Source organism: Corvus cornix, chromosome 9 (assembly GCF_000738735.6).
Source record: "Corvus cornix cornix isolate S_Up_H32 chromosome 9, ASM73873v5, whole genome shotgun sequence".
Lineage (NCBI taxonomy): Eukaryota > Metazoa > Chordata > Aves > Passeriformes > Corvidae > Corvus > Corvus cornix.
The window spans coordinates 6,821,389-6,838,457 of NC_046339.1; the positions used below are offsets into that span (position 1 = coordinate 6,821,389).

Below are 17,069 nucleotides of genomic sequence, written 5' to 3' on the forward strand. Positions count from 1 at the left end.
GTTTGGTTTCCAGGATGACCAAACATAACACAGCCTGGATGAACATAAACAGTGAAGAGCTGAGGTGAGATTTAACATTAAACTGCACTTACAAGTTTTTATGACTCTATTTACTCTAAGTGAGAACACATAAAGCCTCCAGCATCTCATTGTTAGCACAGAAGAAGTCACCTAAGCACTGAGGCAGCTCTTATCCCAAATGGTAAATCAGGATAATTCCACCAGTGTCAGTGTTCTCTGTAGGGTCCAATGCCTTGATAAGAGAGGACAGGGGATTGCAGGGACACATCTATGTTCACAGCTGCTTTTACACCCAGAGCTGTGCCCCAACAACAGTCACACCCCCAAATGTCTTTGGTGTGTCCCCAGGACACTGCCCTTGAGATCAACAGCTCACTGCACCAACAGCATGGCTGCAGCACCACAGAAGGGCTGTGCTTTGCTCTTACCTGAGCTGAACTCAAAAAACCCAGATTTTCTCTGCTTCCAAGGCCACACTCAGAATGTCCTTTCTGCTTGGAAAGTCGCTTACGCTGCTTTAGCATATGCTCTTCTGGAGCCCTCAAGTAACAAAAGGGGGAAACAGCACTCTAGTTAAAAAAAAAGTGTAAATGTAAGGACCTGGCTCAGCTTGTCCCACCTTTTCACAGTCAGAGTTGAAAGTCAGCCTGTGGTTCAGCCTGGGGCTGTTGCAGAGCTTGTGATGTCCACTCAAGGGGAAAGCACAGACAGAAACTGAGCCTTTTGTGTCCCTCCTGGCTCCTGTCCTGCCAGACACTGAGCACTCCCAACCCCTCCTGAAGCCAAGACAGCTCTCAGCTGGCTTTCAGTAATAGCTGGAAGTACACTGACCCTCCTCCAGAGTAACAAATTCTGAGTTATACTCCTTTATCGGTGTGTGAAAACATGTTCATGTAGTCGCGATCAGTGCTGGGCTAAAATCAACTCAGTCATGCCCAGTCCAGCCATGAGCAGTAGCAATACCAAACACTAGGGCTGTACAATGGTAAGAGCAAGATGGTTTATTATATCATGAAGAAGGAAAAAAAAAAAATTCATTTTCATCAAGTATTCCCTCACAGGGGTCAGTACAATATAAAGGAAATAAGGAAAAATGTACAAAACAACCTGACAAGAAGGCTCTAGATGAAACATGTTCAAAGCACTTGCAAATGATGTTGCTGGACAGATGCAGAAGGAAATTAAATCAAGTAATTTTTCCCCTACAAAACACGGACTGAAAAACTGATTTTATTTTCAAAAATTCAATTCTGTCTTTATCTGCAGATATTTCAGGTAAGACAACACAATTTTAGCTGTGATACATTTTTTAAAGGATAGATTCCCAGAACTACTATTTATTTCAAAGTGGATTTTATTTTCCCTTCCAACTTTATGCAGGTGGCAAAGCCCAGATCAAAATAAAAGAAGCTTAGCCATTAACTTCAAAGAAACCAGGTCCATACTTCTCCATTTTCTTTTATCCTTTGGCAACCATGGCATTTGTTTTTCCATAATCAGCAACAGATCTCCATCTCATCCAGAGCATCCTTGCATATGTGGTTGTAAAATTTAAAAAAAAAAAAAATCACAAAACCAAAACCCCATATAAAACATCAGCAGTGAGAAATTCCTAAAGGTTTTCAAGGCTTGCTCCTAACTCAACTCAATTCAACGTACTTCAAACTATTTTAGCTGGAGCAAGAGCAAATCCTTACAGAACCAGACACACGGCCCTCAAAAAGCAAAACCGTAAGAGTGTTGTAATCCAGATGGAGGAGTAAAAAACAAACTTTAGCAATGTACCTTGCCTGGCCCCAGACAACACAGTACCTTTGCCTTGGGTATTTCATTTACTCCTGACCCTGGCAAGATTCCCATTGGTTACAGTGAGAGCATCACTTAAGTAATGCAGCAAAAGGACACCATGCATTAGTAAGCTAAAATATGAATCCATGCTTATGGCAATAGCTTTCCCTTCTAATGCCCTATAATGGGCATCTAGGAAAGGAAGTAAGCAGCTTTACAGAAAAAAAATCTGCGTTTTGTTACACTGATGACCATCCTAAGCAACTCCACAGAAGTTTTCAGAGTTCCTTTCAGTGTGCATGAAGAAAGAAAAAGTCAAAAATAGACCAATGTTAGGCAAGATTATAACAGATTTACTCATTAGTGCAGAATGCAAAACAACAGCTAATTCTTAATACAAACAAAATAGTATCACTTTCATACTCCTCACAAATTCATGGATGCCACATGGTTTACTTCCTTGCCTTAAAAGAAATGTTTAAATGAAGCATGAACTTTGTGTCTAAAAATAACATCCCGAGTTAGCAAAGGAGTCATTGGAGGAAAAAGAAATTGGAAGTGGACATTTAATAACAAGTTGCAAGGAAATCCCCATTTTGTTTAGCATGAAAAGAAACAAAGAGTGTTTGGGTTGGATTTGGTTGGGGGGTTTTCAGGTTTTGTGGTTGGGTGTTTTGCATCAAGGGAAAGAAAACAACAGCTATGTGGGAGGAAAACATTTTCACAAATATAATAAATAACTGTTCTGATCCAAAAGCAAAGTGCGATGTAGAATTTTTCCACTTAAACAAAAACAACCTACAGCATAATGCCTTAAATATTAACAAATCAATTAGTGGTCAGCACAGTAAAATAAATATGAACATATTGATTTACATTTTGTTTCTAGCAGCAAAGGTCATTAACCTACTGGCCAATGTGACAGCTTCACAGAAGTCCTGTTTCTTGGGTTTGGTACTTGGTTTAACATGAGAAAAAGATTAATTGGGTCTGGAAACTGGCACTTCAGCTGTACAGTGTTCTCCCCAGCCCACCTATGTCAAAAGGGTTTGCCCAGGATGTGTTTTCAGTATTTTTTGAACAGTGATTTGGAGAACACCTTTCACAAAAAGAAATAAAATCAGGATCCACTCAGTATCTAATGCTGACAAGTATGAGTTTGGATTGTCCTGAACCCTAAGGATAATGGGGAGGTTGGGTGTTTTCTCTTTGCAGTCAGCAACTTCCTGTGCTGAAGGGGAAGTGGAAGGATCACAAGCCATTAAGCAATGCTGAAGAGGGAGAGGAAAGCCTTGGTCGCTTGTAGAAAGGGCCACAACAGAGCACTGGGGCAAAGTGAGTCTCAGCTGCTTCTTCCAGCAAGACATCCTTCCTCCCATGGAGGAAACCTGTCCTATCTCGTCACCTGAGTCCCACTGTCTACTGTACACCTGCTCTACAAGCCACCACTCTGAAATCACCAGCATGACCACATTCACTTGTACTCCCTTGAACAGAACAAAGCAGATTCAGGCCTCTCTGTTCAGGGCAGACTGAAGCCACCACTCCAAACCAGACTCAGCCCCAAGCAGAGAGGAGTCTGCAAGAACAGCCCCCTGCACATCCCTCACACACCCTTTCAAAAGCACCAGCACACGGCTGTGCTGTCGCACATCTACACAGCTGGAGCAAACCAGGGTTTGACACCTCCAGCAGCCACTGGAAATGCCAAATGAGGAGTAGATGGCTGGGCTGGAAGCAGGAGCAGCAACCAAAGCTAAGTGGTGAACAGCTGATTTTTGGGACACATGAAAACAAGCAAAAACGCCTCCTCATCCCTAGCAATAAGCCAGACAGCACCAGTACCTACAGCTCCTCCAGCTCATATTTCACAAAGGGTTGCTTTTCTGCTGCTAATTGCAGCCTGTGGGAAATACCACGCTTTAATTTACAGCCAGAGGGATGCTTAACCATAATGCAGGGATCACTGTGCTGAAGCACGCTGTGGTAAGGCTCATCTAACTGCCTCTGTCCCTTTGGACAGTGGTGTCAGACTGGCAAACCAAAGGACAGGACACAAAGAGAAAACCAGAGCCCTTCTGTCAATGCAAACAATGAGAGGGAAAGGCTGATGAGAGATTTTGGAAAGGTAAATGTTCTTCAAGGCTACACAGAGGGTGAGGCAGGGGCAGGAAAGCACAGAAGAAACAGACTTAGGAAGCTGTCAGAAGCATTCAGTGAGTGCTCTACAACATGAGCACCTGTTCTACCTTCTCACGTGCCCCAGGGCACAAACCCCATTTAACTGAGTTTTGCACAAAGGAGGGGAGGGAATCCCATTCATGAGGACACCCATTGCTCTGCCTCTATCTGCAGGGCAAGGATCAGCATGGAATGATCTAGGGAGTTTTCAACTACTTTGTAAGCGCTCACCTTGCCCAGATTTAGGAAGGCTGCATTCAGGTTGTATGACTCTCTGATGCTCACTCAGGTAGCTGAAGAAAATAATACCCAGTTTCTGAGGAGCAGCCAAGTGCAACAAACCTTTTGAAGGAGGACTAGAAAGATGAATAAAGACTATCTGGATTTTTTTTTTTTGTTAGTTTACTCAGTCTTCATTTTTTAAGGCAAGCAGAAAGTCCTTCTGGAATGCAAGAGGCAGGATCAGAATGGCAATAAAAGGAGGTGGGGGAGCTACCTTCAACACCATGCACTAGGTACAATTTATCCCTGGTCAAATCCTACTAAAACTAATGGAGCTGCATCTAATTCCAGCTGCCTGAAGAGGGGTGAGAGATGAGCCATGGTGCTTCCTTGACCCTCTCTCTACACCTGCCACTGAAGACAGTGAAGCTACACCAGTGCACAGCTCCAGCAGCAGTAGGGGATCAGGTCCAACAAAAGCCACCTAAGGGCTGCACTTGCCACTGGAGACCACGTTTCAATGACACTGTAAACTGGACTCCAATCACAGCTCCTCACATCTACCCAAACAAGCAGAAGAACAAATGTCAGCCCTACTTCTGCTCTTTATCCCCTTCCTACTTTTGCTAAGAAATATCAGAACAAACACACACACCTTTTGAGTTTGTCTACAATTAAAAAGTTGCTTAACAAGTTTCTTGAATACTTCCATGTGGCCAAAAAGCTGTTACTCAAACAACCATCACCCCTAACATTTAAATCCTACATAACTTTGGATTTTTTGATGGTCCCTAGAACAGTCAAGTTCATATCAAGGAATGGAATTAAAACCCATCCTGAGATGGAAAAAGAAAGAGAAGGGAAAAGTCATCCAATATTGGTAGCTCTAGTTCAAGGAGCATTTCATCTTTGCTCTATAAACACCCATTAGGCTTTGCCCAGGGAATGGCATGGCAGTGGGACACACCAATATCTGCTACCACAGTCCAGGCAGACCTGTTCTTCCAAGCAAGGGCTGCAGCCCAGAGACCAACGCTTGCTCTCTTCTACATCAATATGCAAGGAAATTACAGCTGACAGCTCCTTCCACCTATTCTCAACCTGACTCAGTCTAAGGCATAATCAGAGCACAGCACATCTCACCTGAGCAGGTTTGCTTTCCAGTTCATTTCATTAAGCCACTGAGATCCCCAGAGACTCTCTTCAGGGAGATGAGCTACACCCATGGTATATTAAGGTGTCCAGGCAACAATATCAAGAGCAGAACAGTATTTCTGAATGGGGCTAATCAGCTGAAATCCATGTCAGATGTTCAGAATGGAATCTGCACTGCAGAGGAAGCAGTAAGAGGCAAGACCCTCCAAGGAGGAGGGGTATGCACAGCCTTTCTACACGGATGTGGGAAGAACCTACTCTGGACTGTAATGGGGGCCAGAAGCAGCAAAGTGTGGACAAGTACACCACCTAATTCACACATTCACAGGCCCTACTCCTGCCCCTCCTTTACAAGCTGCCCAGAGATTCAGTCTGCGGTAGGGAGGCATTCTGGAGCACTGCTCTGTGGTGTGCTAAGAGGGGAGTGGGCTTTGCACATGGTCCACCCATGTGGTAGAACCACAGAAGTTCCCAGCACTTCTTGGGCTTTGCATATTCATGCAGAAGGCTGGGGAGAAGACACAGTTCCTCCCCACCACTCAACACAATGAAGAGCCTTAGATAATTAGCAAACAAACACCAAAAACACTTCATGTCCTGCACAGCGTCATCCTGCCGACTATGACAGAAAAAAAATCTAACCATACCAGTAAGTTTGCAGGTGTTACATGTACAGCTCGAGAGCATACTCCTACCCAATGGAGCACAAAGCAGGGCATGTGGCAAACAGCAGGCGAGAGACAAGCTGCTCTAGTTGCAAACTACTACCGAGGGTGGCGTGTCATTGGACATAGCCCAGGTTCTCCATCTCGCTCCTGTACCGCTGCTCAGACACTTTGCTCTTGTGCTGTTTGCTCTCCAGGTGCTGCCTGAACTCCATCTCCTCGCTGGCGCCCGCGTTGCACATGGAGCAGTAGAACTGGCCGCTGGGCGTCACACACATGGCCAGGTCACGGGGGATCCTCTGGCGTGAGCGGGGGTTGAAGTAGGGACCTGGGGAGTCAACACAAAAGCCTGGTTTATCTGGAAGAAATCAAAGCTTCAGGCAGCTCAGTGACAATGCCTAAGTCCAATGAACGACTGAAAAGCAGACAAAGATTTGCTTCTTTATCTGCTTATAGTCAACCCTTATTCTCCCCACAACTGCTCTGCTGATTTCCAGATTTACAGAGGTGCAGCACACAGGGCAGCACTTGGAATTTTATAAAGTAGTAGAGAGGGCTCAGTGAGCCAGTCTTATTGAAAATCCAGAGTTTAATCATTTAAGTAATGAATCAATTCTTTTTTTTTTCTTAACAATCTAATTCCAGAATTAGAACGGTCTTTTGATTAGAATAAGCTGCCTCAGTTTAAAACTCACAAGATGATATATAATAGAACTTCAGAAGATTTATCTTTTCCACATGACAGTGATCAGAATGACATGATTAAACCAAGCTTCACCAGGAATCAGGGTTTCAGCTAATGTGTGCTTGTAAAACAACTTAAAATGAAAAAAAGAAATAGATGCCTGGCTGTAGACTGCAATACACTCTTTAAATCATAGTAAAGAGGCAAAGTTAGTGTCTAACACCTGAGGAAGGACTCTATGCTAGGAACAGATGGTCTTAGAGGGAGGCTAACATGCTCTCTCATTCTGGTCATGAGAATGCAAGTACAGGTTGATGTGCCACAGAAGGAGTCAAAGCACCTGGCCACCTGCCAAGAAAATAAAGCAGGAAAATTGTCACCACTTAGGGCAGCCTTAGAGACAGGCAGATGGTAAATTAAGTTACAAACTGAGAAAAAGAACTAACAAGCAGGCTGACAAAACAAAGCAACTTTAGCAGCTGAGAAAAAAACCATGCAGACATGAAGGATCAGCAGAGCTTGGACCAGGTCCTTTCACAACCTGACTCTGATAAAATAGACCTCAGAAACAGAAGAAAAACAAGTCTGTTTATTATTAATTACTATTCAAACTACAGAATAGATGCAAGCTCCAAGTTACCTGTGTTGTTCTGAACCGTATACGTGTTTCTTCTGTTCTGCATCATCTTATATTCATTCCCTTCTTTCCTTGCCCTTCGTTTGCCCAGTTCTGACGCATCCCTGCAGATTAAACAAATATGAACAGCTGCAATTCAGAGTTTTCTGACAAAAGGACTGCCAGAGACATTGCCACACGCTTTCAGCCTGAGCATGAGGTTGAACAATACCTACGAGAATGAGTTATTCTGTGCCTCTGCAAGACGCAGCCGCTTGGCGTGATTTTTCCCTTGGTAGTGAGCCTGTGCCACAGCCGGAGAACTAAATGAGGCATCACAAAGCTTGCAGTAATCATTCTCTGTAGCCAAGATCACTCGGCCACCTGGTTTACTGGATCCCATCTAGCAGCAAAGGGAGAGACAGCATGTGAAACACAGGAAGGTTATATCGCTGAAGTATTTCAGTCACAGGGACTGAGACCAGTGTCATCCTCATCAGACAGCAGGAGAGCTGGAATTAAAGTGCATGGATTAGGACACTCTCAAGTTCTCCCCAAACTGTTCCTACAAGAACTTCATTTTTCCTGCCTCAGCCTCCAGGAGAGCCTGCAAGTTCCTGGTCTGAGGTGGAGAGAAAAGCAATCTGAACAAACAGCTCTGCAATAGCCACAGAGGCTTGTTTACATCACAGCAATGATTTACTCCTCCTGACTGCTGGGAGCTGATGAAGAGTGACTTTCACACTGATGAAGACCCACTGAAAGGTAGAGGTGCTTCTCTCTCCTATTTACAGTCCACCTAATCTCTCCACAGTACCCTGTCTTTACACAGCTCCCTGACCACAGCAAGAAGAAAAAAAAAGCCAGCAGTGAAGCTGCCAAATCTCTGATCCTTAACCTTCAGGTAGGAGGACACCTGGATGCAGACTTCAAAGGAAGGAGCCACTCTCACATGAGTAGCTCCTGCTATATGAAGGACACCTTGTCTGTGGAATCAGACCACATACAGTGACCCAGGCAGGAATCATGCCTCCTCAACATCCAGGGAACAGTGTTTTGTAAACAGTGCAGCACCAGTGATTCATGCAGCCATGTCACTGCAGCACTTGACAAGCCGACTTCCTTTCACATCTCCTTTGATACTGCTCAGACTTAAGAGACACTCATACACAATTCTGACTTCTAGCTTACAACACGAACCCTCACATGGCCCCAGAGTGGTATTTTTATTGCCGTGGGCCGTTTCTCCATTAAAAACCACACCATCAGATACCCCAGCAGGTACAGCAGCCACGTCCCAGTGCGCCGGGCTGGACCCCACCCCATCCCAGTTCACATCCCTGAGCTGCAAAGCCAGTTCACACAGGGCCGAGTCTCCCTCTGGCGGCTCCGGCAGCCCCTGGAAACATTTGCCACTCCGCAAATTCTCTCTGCTTCCCTACAGACAACACAGGCTTATGTTGTGGGAACTGACAGGCACAGCTTCAATCCCCGTGGCCCAGCTGTGCTTCCCTGAACAGTCACAGGCAAAAGCCAGGTTAGCTGTCACATCCCATGACAAACCCAAGGGATGAATTCTGGAAGGAGAAAGCAAAAACCATCTCTTTTGCCTCTAACATGCCCAAAACAGAATTAATCTGGATCACTGAGGGAACAATCCATTCACTCTGCACACAGGAATGAGCACTTCAAAAGAAGCAACAAAAGAGGAATTAGCTAACAGCCCTGGGCAATGGGTGTAGGAGCACCAAAGCACTTTTTCCATGTAGGCTTCCCTCACACAACAGAGGGATGAGTGTGCAGAGCGGATGCCACACCCTCACATCCAAATCCAGTTTCAGCAATGTTGTTTTATACCTGCCCTTAAACAGATATAATCAGCAGCACATCGGACTTACCTAGGAATCAAAGTATTTGCCAGGCAGAAATAGAACATTTGAAGTCCAATATTGTGCTGCAAGGGCAGATCAATATCTGCATCTTCAAAGGAAAGCAAACAGCTCACAACAGGCCATTTCCACCGTCCTGTGCCATCACAAGGAAAATTCTTTCCCAACTCCTGTGGTAATCCTCAAAGCCTGAGATCTGGTTATTCTTACTGGGGGTTAGGTGACAAGAAAGCATGATCTCAGTCCCCTTCCCATGCCTTACCTGAGTTGGAAGGGAGACAACCTGAGGTGGGGCAGGCTCAACAGAATTACTCATCCTGGCAGGTGCCGGACAGCTGTTGGCAGCATAGTAATTCCGCAGTTTCTTACTGTGGTTTTTACCCTGCAAAAATAACCCAGATTAATCACTGCCCTAATAACAGGATCTTACTCTGAAAGACAAAGGATCCAGAGACTGAAATGTGAAAATGCCCATGAAGGTGGCAGCTCAGGTAAAGGAGCTGTCACTCAGAAAATAACACCTCTGAATTTAAGAGATGCAGGCATTCCTCCCTTTCTCCCAAATGCTCATTACTTAGAATGACTGGGCCTAATCTTCAGCTGATTTTCTCAATAAGGTTACAGTTAGTTTCTCAATCTGTTGGCCATTTCACTTAAAACCAGTATTTTGTATTTTAAGCTTATCAACTGCTTTGCAGTTTCTTGATAAGCCTGAGCACACACACACAGATTTAATGAGACTGCAAGCTTAAGTTAAAACATGTGATTGAACATAAAAACCCACTTCATATTTTATTTTCTCTTAAAAAACATATACCACAATTCTTTCTGGTGTTCTGAAAACCTCATAGAGCAGTATGAGACTATGTATATGCATTGTGGATACAAGTTATGTACAAATTCACTTTCTGTCCCCTCATGGCAGAAATTCTGCAGCAGTAACATGTTAAAAATGTAACACCAATTCAACCTACCCCTTCACTAGCAGGATACCACTTTTTCAGGGCCAACAGCAATTCTGAAATCTGGGTCTGGTGTCCTGAGGATATGGACATCCACCCTTTTGCATTCACTGGTGGAGAAAGTCACTATCTCCAATACTCAAGCACTAGGCAGAGAGGGTGTAGGAAAATGGGGTAATGCAAGACTGACGTGTTCTGTCTCTCAGCAAGAAGCACATGCAGAGAGTCCCTACTCTGCAATTTCAGACAAGTCAACAAGATCAGCTCAAACAAAATTAACTTGATCTGAGCAAACCCAGCTGATGAGAGAGTTTGCATAAAAGGCCCCACCAGATCAGTGGTGTGCATAGTGTCAGAAAGGAGACCCTGATAAACACATGGCAGCAGCCCCTGTCCTAATGGCACAGCTGGATCCAGCAGAAAACATCTATCAAGGCCTCACAAAATCATGTCTGGAATCAGGTCAGTTTTCCTGAACTAGTGTAGATGTGAAATACAGGTTGTATAAAACAAAGGAAAAAAAATCACAAGTGTCTGCTTTTTCACCCATGGCACCACTTCTCTGTCCCTTTGGACAGAGTTTTTGCAAAAAGCTCCAGTAATAACATCTTAAATGAAAGTACTGCAGCCAGAAAATCCAAGCAGGGTGAAGACATGTCTACAGAGCAGTTCCAGTCCATGAGGTGGTGCAGAGGTAGCTCCAGATGAGCAACTCGAATGCTACTGCTGGTATGCAGCACCCAAAACCCCCTCGAGAAGCTGAGTTAGTCCTTCTGCATTAGCCCACACTTCCCTCTGTGCTACCACAGCAACGCTGCTGGCAGTGCTCATGCTGGCACGGGAATGTCTCCACAAGCTGCAGATGCAGCAGCCCCAAAAGCTGAGCCTCCTGCTGTTGTCCTTACCTGGTAATGAGCCTGGGCTTGCTGGGCCGAATTCAGAGTGACATTGCAAAGCTTACAGCACAGGGGCTTACATAGTTCCTCCAGCATAGGGTCCTGCTCCACCACCTTGGCAAGTTCCTCTTCTTGTGTGTGATGAAAGGAAGGCCCCAGTCCAAGAGACTTTGGTGGGGACAGTGGTGAGCTGGCTCTTGGCCTTGTAGCCACTGACATAGGAAGGGATGAAGGCTTCTCAGGATGAGGAAGAAGTCCTGCTTGCTGTAGAAGAATCATTGGCCGCAAAGACTGTGGGCATGCTACTGCTGAAGGAGGAGTCTTCTTCTTCAGATCTAGACCAGAAAGACACAAATGCTGAAACAAGCAACAGGAACAGGAACATCAAGGATGCAGGGGCAACTCCTGTAACTCCACTGCCTCTACTTCACGCCTTTTCAAAATGCCATGTGGGATAAAGTCAGTTTGCAACACTTTACCACCCACAGGAACGGCAGCATCCCAGACAACCAGGGCCAGATTACAAGACACTTATATAAGAAGTGGGTGCCCTGGCACCCTCCTGCAGGTGAAGATTCCTAACCACCCACAGCACCTGACAACAGCACACACTCCCCACTGCTCTATGACCATGAGAAGTGGGGACATACAACATGCACAGCACACAAAGCTGTGTCAGTGGGGGGATACGACCTCTATCCACATCCTACTTTGTCCAAGGACAAGCTCACTTTCCAAGACCTAAACAAATATTACAGTGGATTACTGCAATGAACACTTAAAAAGAATCCAAATACTTCAGAGGAGATTTATTGTATATAGGTAGATACAAAATATACAAAGACATCTATCCCTCAAATACTCACAAAGACTTTCCTGAGGAAAAGCTTTTCTCCAGTGAGTCAACGAAAGAGAAAGAGTGGGAATGAGCTGGAGCACACCTTATTGTACACAGTCAGCTCCCAAGGGCTCTCTCCCTTTGAATGACCTTGAGCTATTTTTCACATTTCCATTACTAACTACAACCAATGCAACATTTAAAGCTACATCTTCTTCTGCAAAATGGAGAACTTATCTCATACTAACCTTTATTCAATTATTTCTCAGTTAATTCATGTTATTAGAACTAGCCTTACATTTCCAACAAGAGGTTCTGAGAGATTTATTTAATTAAAGTTTATAAATCACATCTACAGCCCAGATGAACATCCCTAGAATAATGCAGAGTAGTCGCATTATGAATTAAGGCACAGCTACTTTTGTTAATGTCTTATTAGCTTCTTATCATAACAAATCCTGTTCAGTGCCACACTGGGATCAAGAGAAGCATTATCTTGGCCTTTGCAGATCATTCCCAGCTAGGGCTGCTTTGGTAGCAACCATGTTTATGCTCTGGGCTTTGTTCATTTGTTTAAACAAATAATGAGACACATCTACATTTTAAAACAACACTTGTGGAAAATTAGGGAAAAGTAAATGAAATGCCACCAAGGAATTTTGTTCCCAAGTCGCTTTTGAAAATAGGGACTTCAAAGGCATTTAGGAACCTGGAGAAGCAGATAGCATTTATCTGTGATAACTTCCGGGATTTTCTATCTGCTAAAATTAGCTGAAGATAAATACCTTCTACACTCAACCTGGAAAATCCCAGTTGATGCCTGCAATTTTAGGTACTGTATTACCTTTGGATCACTCTTCCCAGAGAGATCTATGTTCTATTAGGAAAAATAAAATATAATTTAAAAAAAAAAAAAAAGAAAGCCAGCAGGACTAAGCATTCAAGTGACAAAAACATTTCTGAAATGCTTATCTCAAACCCAAACTTACACTAATACAAGATTGGAGGCAGCTCAGTTATTTCTAGTAACTACAGGTAAGAAAAAATTAAAAATTATTTTAAAAAAAGAACAGCATGGACTGGCTTGGGCACAATGTTTTGAGCCAGTAACAGAGCCACCAGGAGTTTTCATGTTTATAATAGTCCTCCAACACCAAGGCTCTGCAAAATTTCAGAGCTGGAATCCACCACAAAGAAGGAAGAGAACACACAGGAATGGTGCTGCAAATCATCCATCAGCAGTGTAAATTCTGTAGTGTTACCTAACCCCTCTCCTACTTTCAGCACACATGACCCTGGTTAAACAGAACAGAAGACAACTTTTTTATCTTTATTTTCCTCAACTAGGACTCTGCAGACAGTCTAATTAATTTCTGTGGGACTACAGATGGAACAAGTTCACATTCATGTTGCTTAAATACATCATAACACGGGCCTATCAAGGCAGTTTAAATCAACTATGCAAGCAGGTAAGCATGCCAGCTAATTTCAGAGTTTTATTACACGAGTATAATGGGCCTCTTACCTTAAAATGAGAGTAAATTATAGCCAAATACTTCACAGAGCAACATAAAGAGATGTACAGTAAACAGCAATTGAGATTCATCTGCTTAATTTTGCATGAGTGTTTGTTGCATCACATTTTCTTGCAACTGTCACAAATGGGATTTGTCATATACAAGAGGACAGTGCTTACAGGATCTGTATCTACAGGGGAAAAGGTATAATGTAATATCCTTAGAAAATCTTTAATTGTAAGGTCATTTAGTGTTTCTTAAAGTAAGCAGTTGTCTGAAGATAAAATTAAGGCTGCATGGGTAATTTCAATAGTAGGACTTCTTGATTTGGCTTATGCAATATATGTAATACTGATCTTCCTCTGACAGTGATCTTTAATCATTGAAATTGCTCAAATTATGTTCATTTCTCTCTTACTGATATTATTTATACGAAAAAAGAAATCACTCTTATTCAGCTTATTTACAGGTCCCTTTAATCCTCCACTGCTGGTTGTTACAGCTACCCTCCCCAGGAGAAGGAAAAAGGACATTTTTAACTCCTCCTTTCCCTTCACATGAGAAGCTGTAAAATCTTCACCCTACGATACAGCAAAGGAACAAGGCACATCCATCACCAAGGACCCCAAACAGCACAGCCCGAGGCTGGGTAAGAACCTGCAGCTCTCCAGGGTGAGCTGAGGAGCCAGTCTACCTCAAGGCAGCACCTCTCAGAGCTCAGCCCTACCTCCTCTGACATCCTAGGATACACTTCCATCCCATGCCAGTCGTCCTTGAGTGGATGAAAGCGGGACAGGTGCACAGCCCTTCTCCCTCCTTTCAGCTGGGGCATCCCAAGGGCAGCACTGAAGGGAGAGACCCAGGCTCCATGCCCCGAGTACCACAGCCTGGTACTGCCCAGGTAACAGGGAGCAACCTCCCCAGCTGACAACAGCACAGTGCTGGGAAAGGAGCTGGTCCGGCCTCAAATCTAGGGATGGCGAAGGCACAGTGTGACTTTCCTTGGTGAAAAGCATAAGCCACAGCAAGAAATCTACGTGTTCTCACCAGAATTGTTTTTTTAAATGCAGCTGAAGCAACTAACAACAGTGATGAAATCTGTAGAAATGATGAGCAAGCTGTGAGCTTCACTGCTCTGTCTTCAAGACAGGAAGCGTTTCTTCTCAAGTTCACTTGTCTATCAATACATGGACATCCCTTAATGTAATTGTGCCAGAAAGTTTCCTTTGGCCACGGACTGGGCCTACACCCTTCAACCTGAAAGGCAGGTTGTTTTGTAACGCTGCAGGGACTGAAGGCAGCACCTAACAAACACACATCACGCACAGCTCTACCTTAAGGTGCACTGACCCTCCGCTGAACAGGATACACATTTAGCAACTCAGAACCATCCCTTACGTCAGCGGGGGTATCAGAAACCACGGTGTAAATCCCGACTCCTCGCAGGCATTCCTGCGAAGCTGCTTGCCTTGCAGTCTGGGGGATGGAGAGCAAGGAAAAAAAAGCAAGCCCTGCTACCTTACTGCCTGGGAATCACCGCAACCTCACGGCACCACCGCACCATTCCGGGAAGGCAGAGACCACAGCGGAGAGGCAGGGACAGGCATCCGCATCTCCGAGAGGCTCGGAATGCGGCGGCGGCACCAGGGCGAGATCCCCAGCACCGCCCCGACCCGCGGCGGCCCCCAGCCCTGCCAGACCCCCACGCACATCCCCGCATACCCCACACCTACGCGGCCCCGGGCTGAGCGCAGGGCCGGGCCCGGGCTCGGGCTCCCACTCAGCTGCGGGAAGTGACGGCGGCCGGGGGCGGGACGGGGCTGCGCCCGCCGGGCCGGGGCGGGGCCGCCGCCGCTCCGAACAGCCCCGCACGAACGCGCTCCTGGGCATCGCCGGGGAAAACACCTTTGAGGAGTTGCTTCAAATAGTCTACAGTCCTAGCCCGTGGTTCTGCACAAGGCCATTTAGTATTTTTTTTTCTTTTTTTTTTAATATAATTATCTTTTTTTTTTTTTCTACAGCAGACGTTACAATGAACCTGATTTGCATATATAAACATCTTCTTATTCATGCTGCTCGTAGCCAAAATGAGTAATGATTTCCCCTCGAGCTATCAAGGCCTCACCCGCGTGGTTGGGCCACCCTGTTTCAAAGCGTATGGAGTTTCTGTTGATTTTTCTCCCCTTTTGTTAGAACAGGAAAAGTGCTGAGAAGTCACTATAGGCTGAAACCATCACCCAGATTTTACAGTAGCCATCAGCCAACCCACTTGGCAATCCATTGGTTAGACACACTGATTGTTACTAATTTTTGTTAGATCTTAAAAAAACCCCAAACATTAATCAGATTCATAGAATCATAGAACAGTTTGGGTTGGAAGAGACCTTAAAGACCATCTCATTCCAATCCCCCTGCCGTGGGCAGGGACGCCTTCCACTATCCCAGGTTGCTTCAAGCCTGGCCCAACCTGGCCTTGAACAATTCCAGGGATGGGGCAGCCACAGCTTCTCTGAGCAACCTGTGCCAGTGTCTCACCACCCTCACAGTCAAAAATTTCTTCCTAATATCTGATCTAAACCTGCCCTCTGTCAGTTTAAAGCCATTCCCCACTGTCCTATCACTACATGTCCTTGTCAAAAGTCCCTCTCTGTCTCTCTTGTAGGCTCCCTTTGGGAACGATGCTACAGGTCGGAATCACGAGCTGTGGTGATGTGGAGCAGAAGCAGCAAAGGGGCAGCTCACCACCAGAAATGCTCACAGAGACTGCTCTGCCCTGTGTTTGCTGGGTGCGTTCTGCCATGCCCTGCAAGACTGGTGCTCTCACCTATTGCAGTGTCACCTGCAGCATCTCAGCCTGGCCACGGCTGTGAATATGGTCCCATGCTGGACCCTGGGGCTTGGAGAAGTGTTCCAAGGAAGAGAATTCACCAACGCCCTCAATATGTTCACACCTGGCTCCAAAACTTGCTTATGCCATCTCTCCTGATGAAAGGATAAATATCCCTTGACAGTAGAGTGATTTGCCAAAACGCCTTAACAATTAATCACCCGGGTTTCCCCAGTCCCTCCTCCCCATCACCGTCTCAATGCCACCCTCACTTGTTGCATCTTGTTGGCTCTCACCAAGGCACCCCAGCCCGGCGCTCTCACTTCAGACCCTGAAAATCCACACCACTCGGGAGTGAGTATTTACAATGTTATTTTTCTTCGACCTCTAATTTGTACGGGCATTCACTTGGCGGGCCACTCTTTCAACAAAACACCGGACTCACGTACAGCGACTTGATCCCAGTGGCAGCTGGTTGTAAAGAAACCTGGCGATCCAACTGGGAAAAGGGTCAAGACTGGGTCAGACGCGCTGCGATGTGCGCGGAGCGCGGCGCGACCGCGGGCACGAGGGTGTCAATGACTTCACGGCAACACCGGGGCAGGACGAGCCCCGTGATTCCCCCGCACACCCGCTCCGCGCCCGCTCCCCGCCACCGCCGGGCCCGGCGCCCGCCTCCCCCCGCCGCGGTTCCGTTCCGGCGGGCGGTGCTTCCCCATCCGGGGTCCAGCCCCGCTCCCTTCCTGTTATTCCCGTGCGGGAGGCGGTGGCTCTCGGGAGCGGCTGCGGCGCCGCTGCCGCCCGCGC

At 45.7% G+C, this 17,069-nt stretch overlaps 1 protein-coding gene across 2 annotated transcripts; it reads right to left on the reverse strand.

The window, feature by feature from the left end:
• Window positions 1-999: 999 nt before the first annotated feature.
• On the reverse strand, window positions 1,000-16,884 carry ZMAT3 (zinc finger matrin-type 3). Of its 2 annotated transcripts, none has more exons than XM_010397348.4 (6): window positions 16,712-16,884; window positions 11,090-11,415; window positions 9,485-9,604; window positions 7,570-7,736; window positions 7,358-7,458; window positions 1,000-6,360 (listed from the first exon to the last, which is right to left on the reverse strand). In XM_010397348.4, the coding sequence occupies exons 2-6, from the start codon at window positions 11,357-11,359 to the stop codon at window positions 6,149-6,151; spliced, it is 870 nt and encodes a 289-aa protein (XP_010395650.1). In that variant the 5' UTR covers window positions 11,360-11,415; window positions 16,712-16,884; the 3' UTR covers window positions 1,000-6,148. The 2 variants fall into 2 exon arrangements, with proteins under 2 accessions (XP_010395650.1, XP_019140212.1); XM_019284667.3 differs by lacking the exon at window positions 16,712-16,884 and adding an exon at window positions 14,954-15,088.
• Window positions 16,885-17,069: the final 185 nt, after the last annotated feature.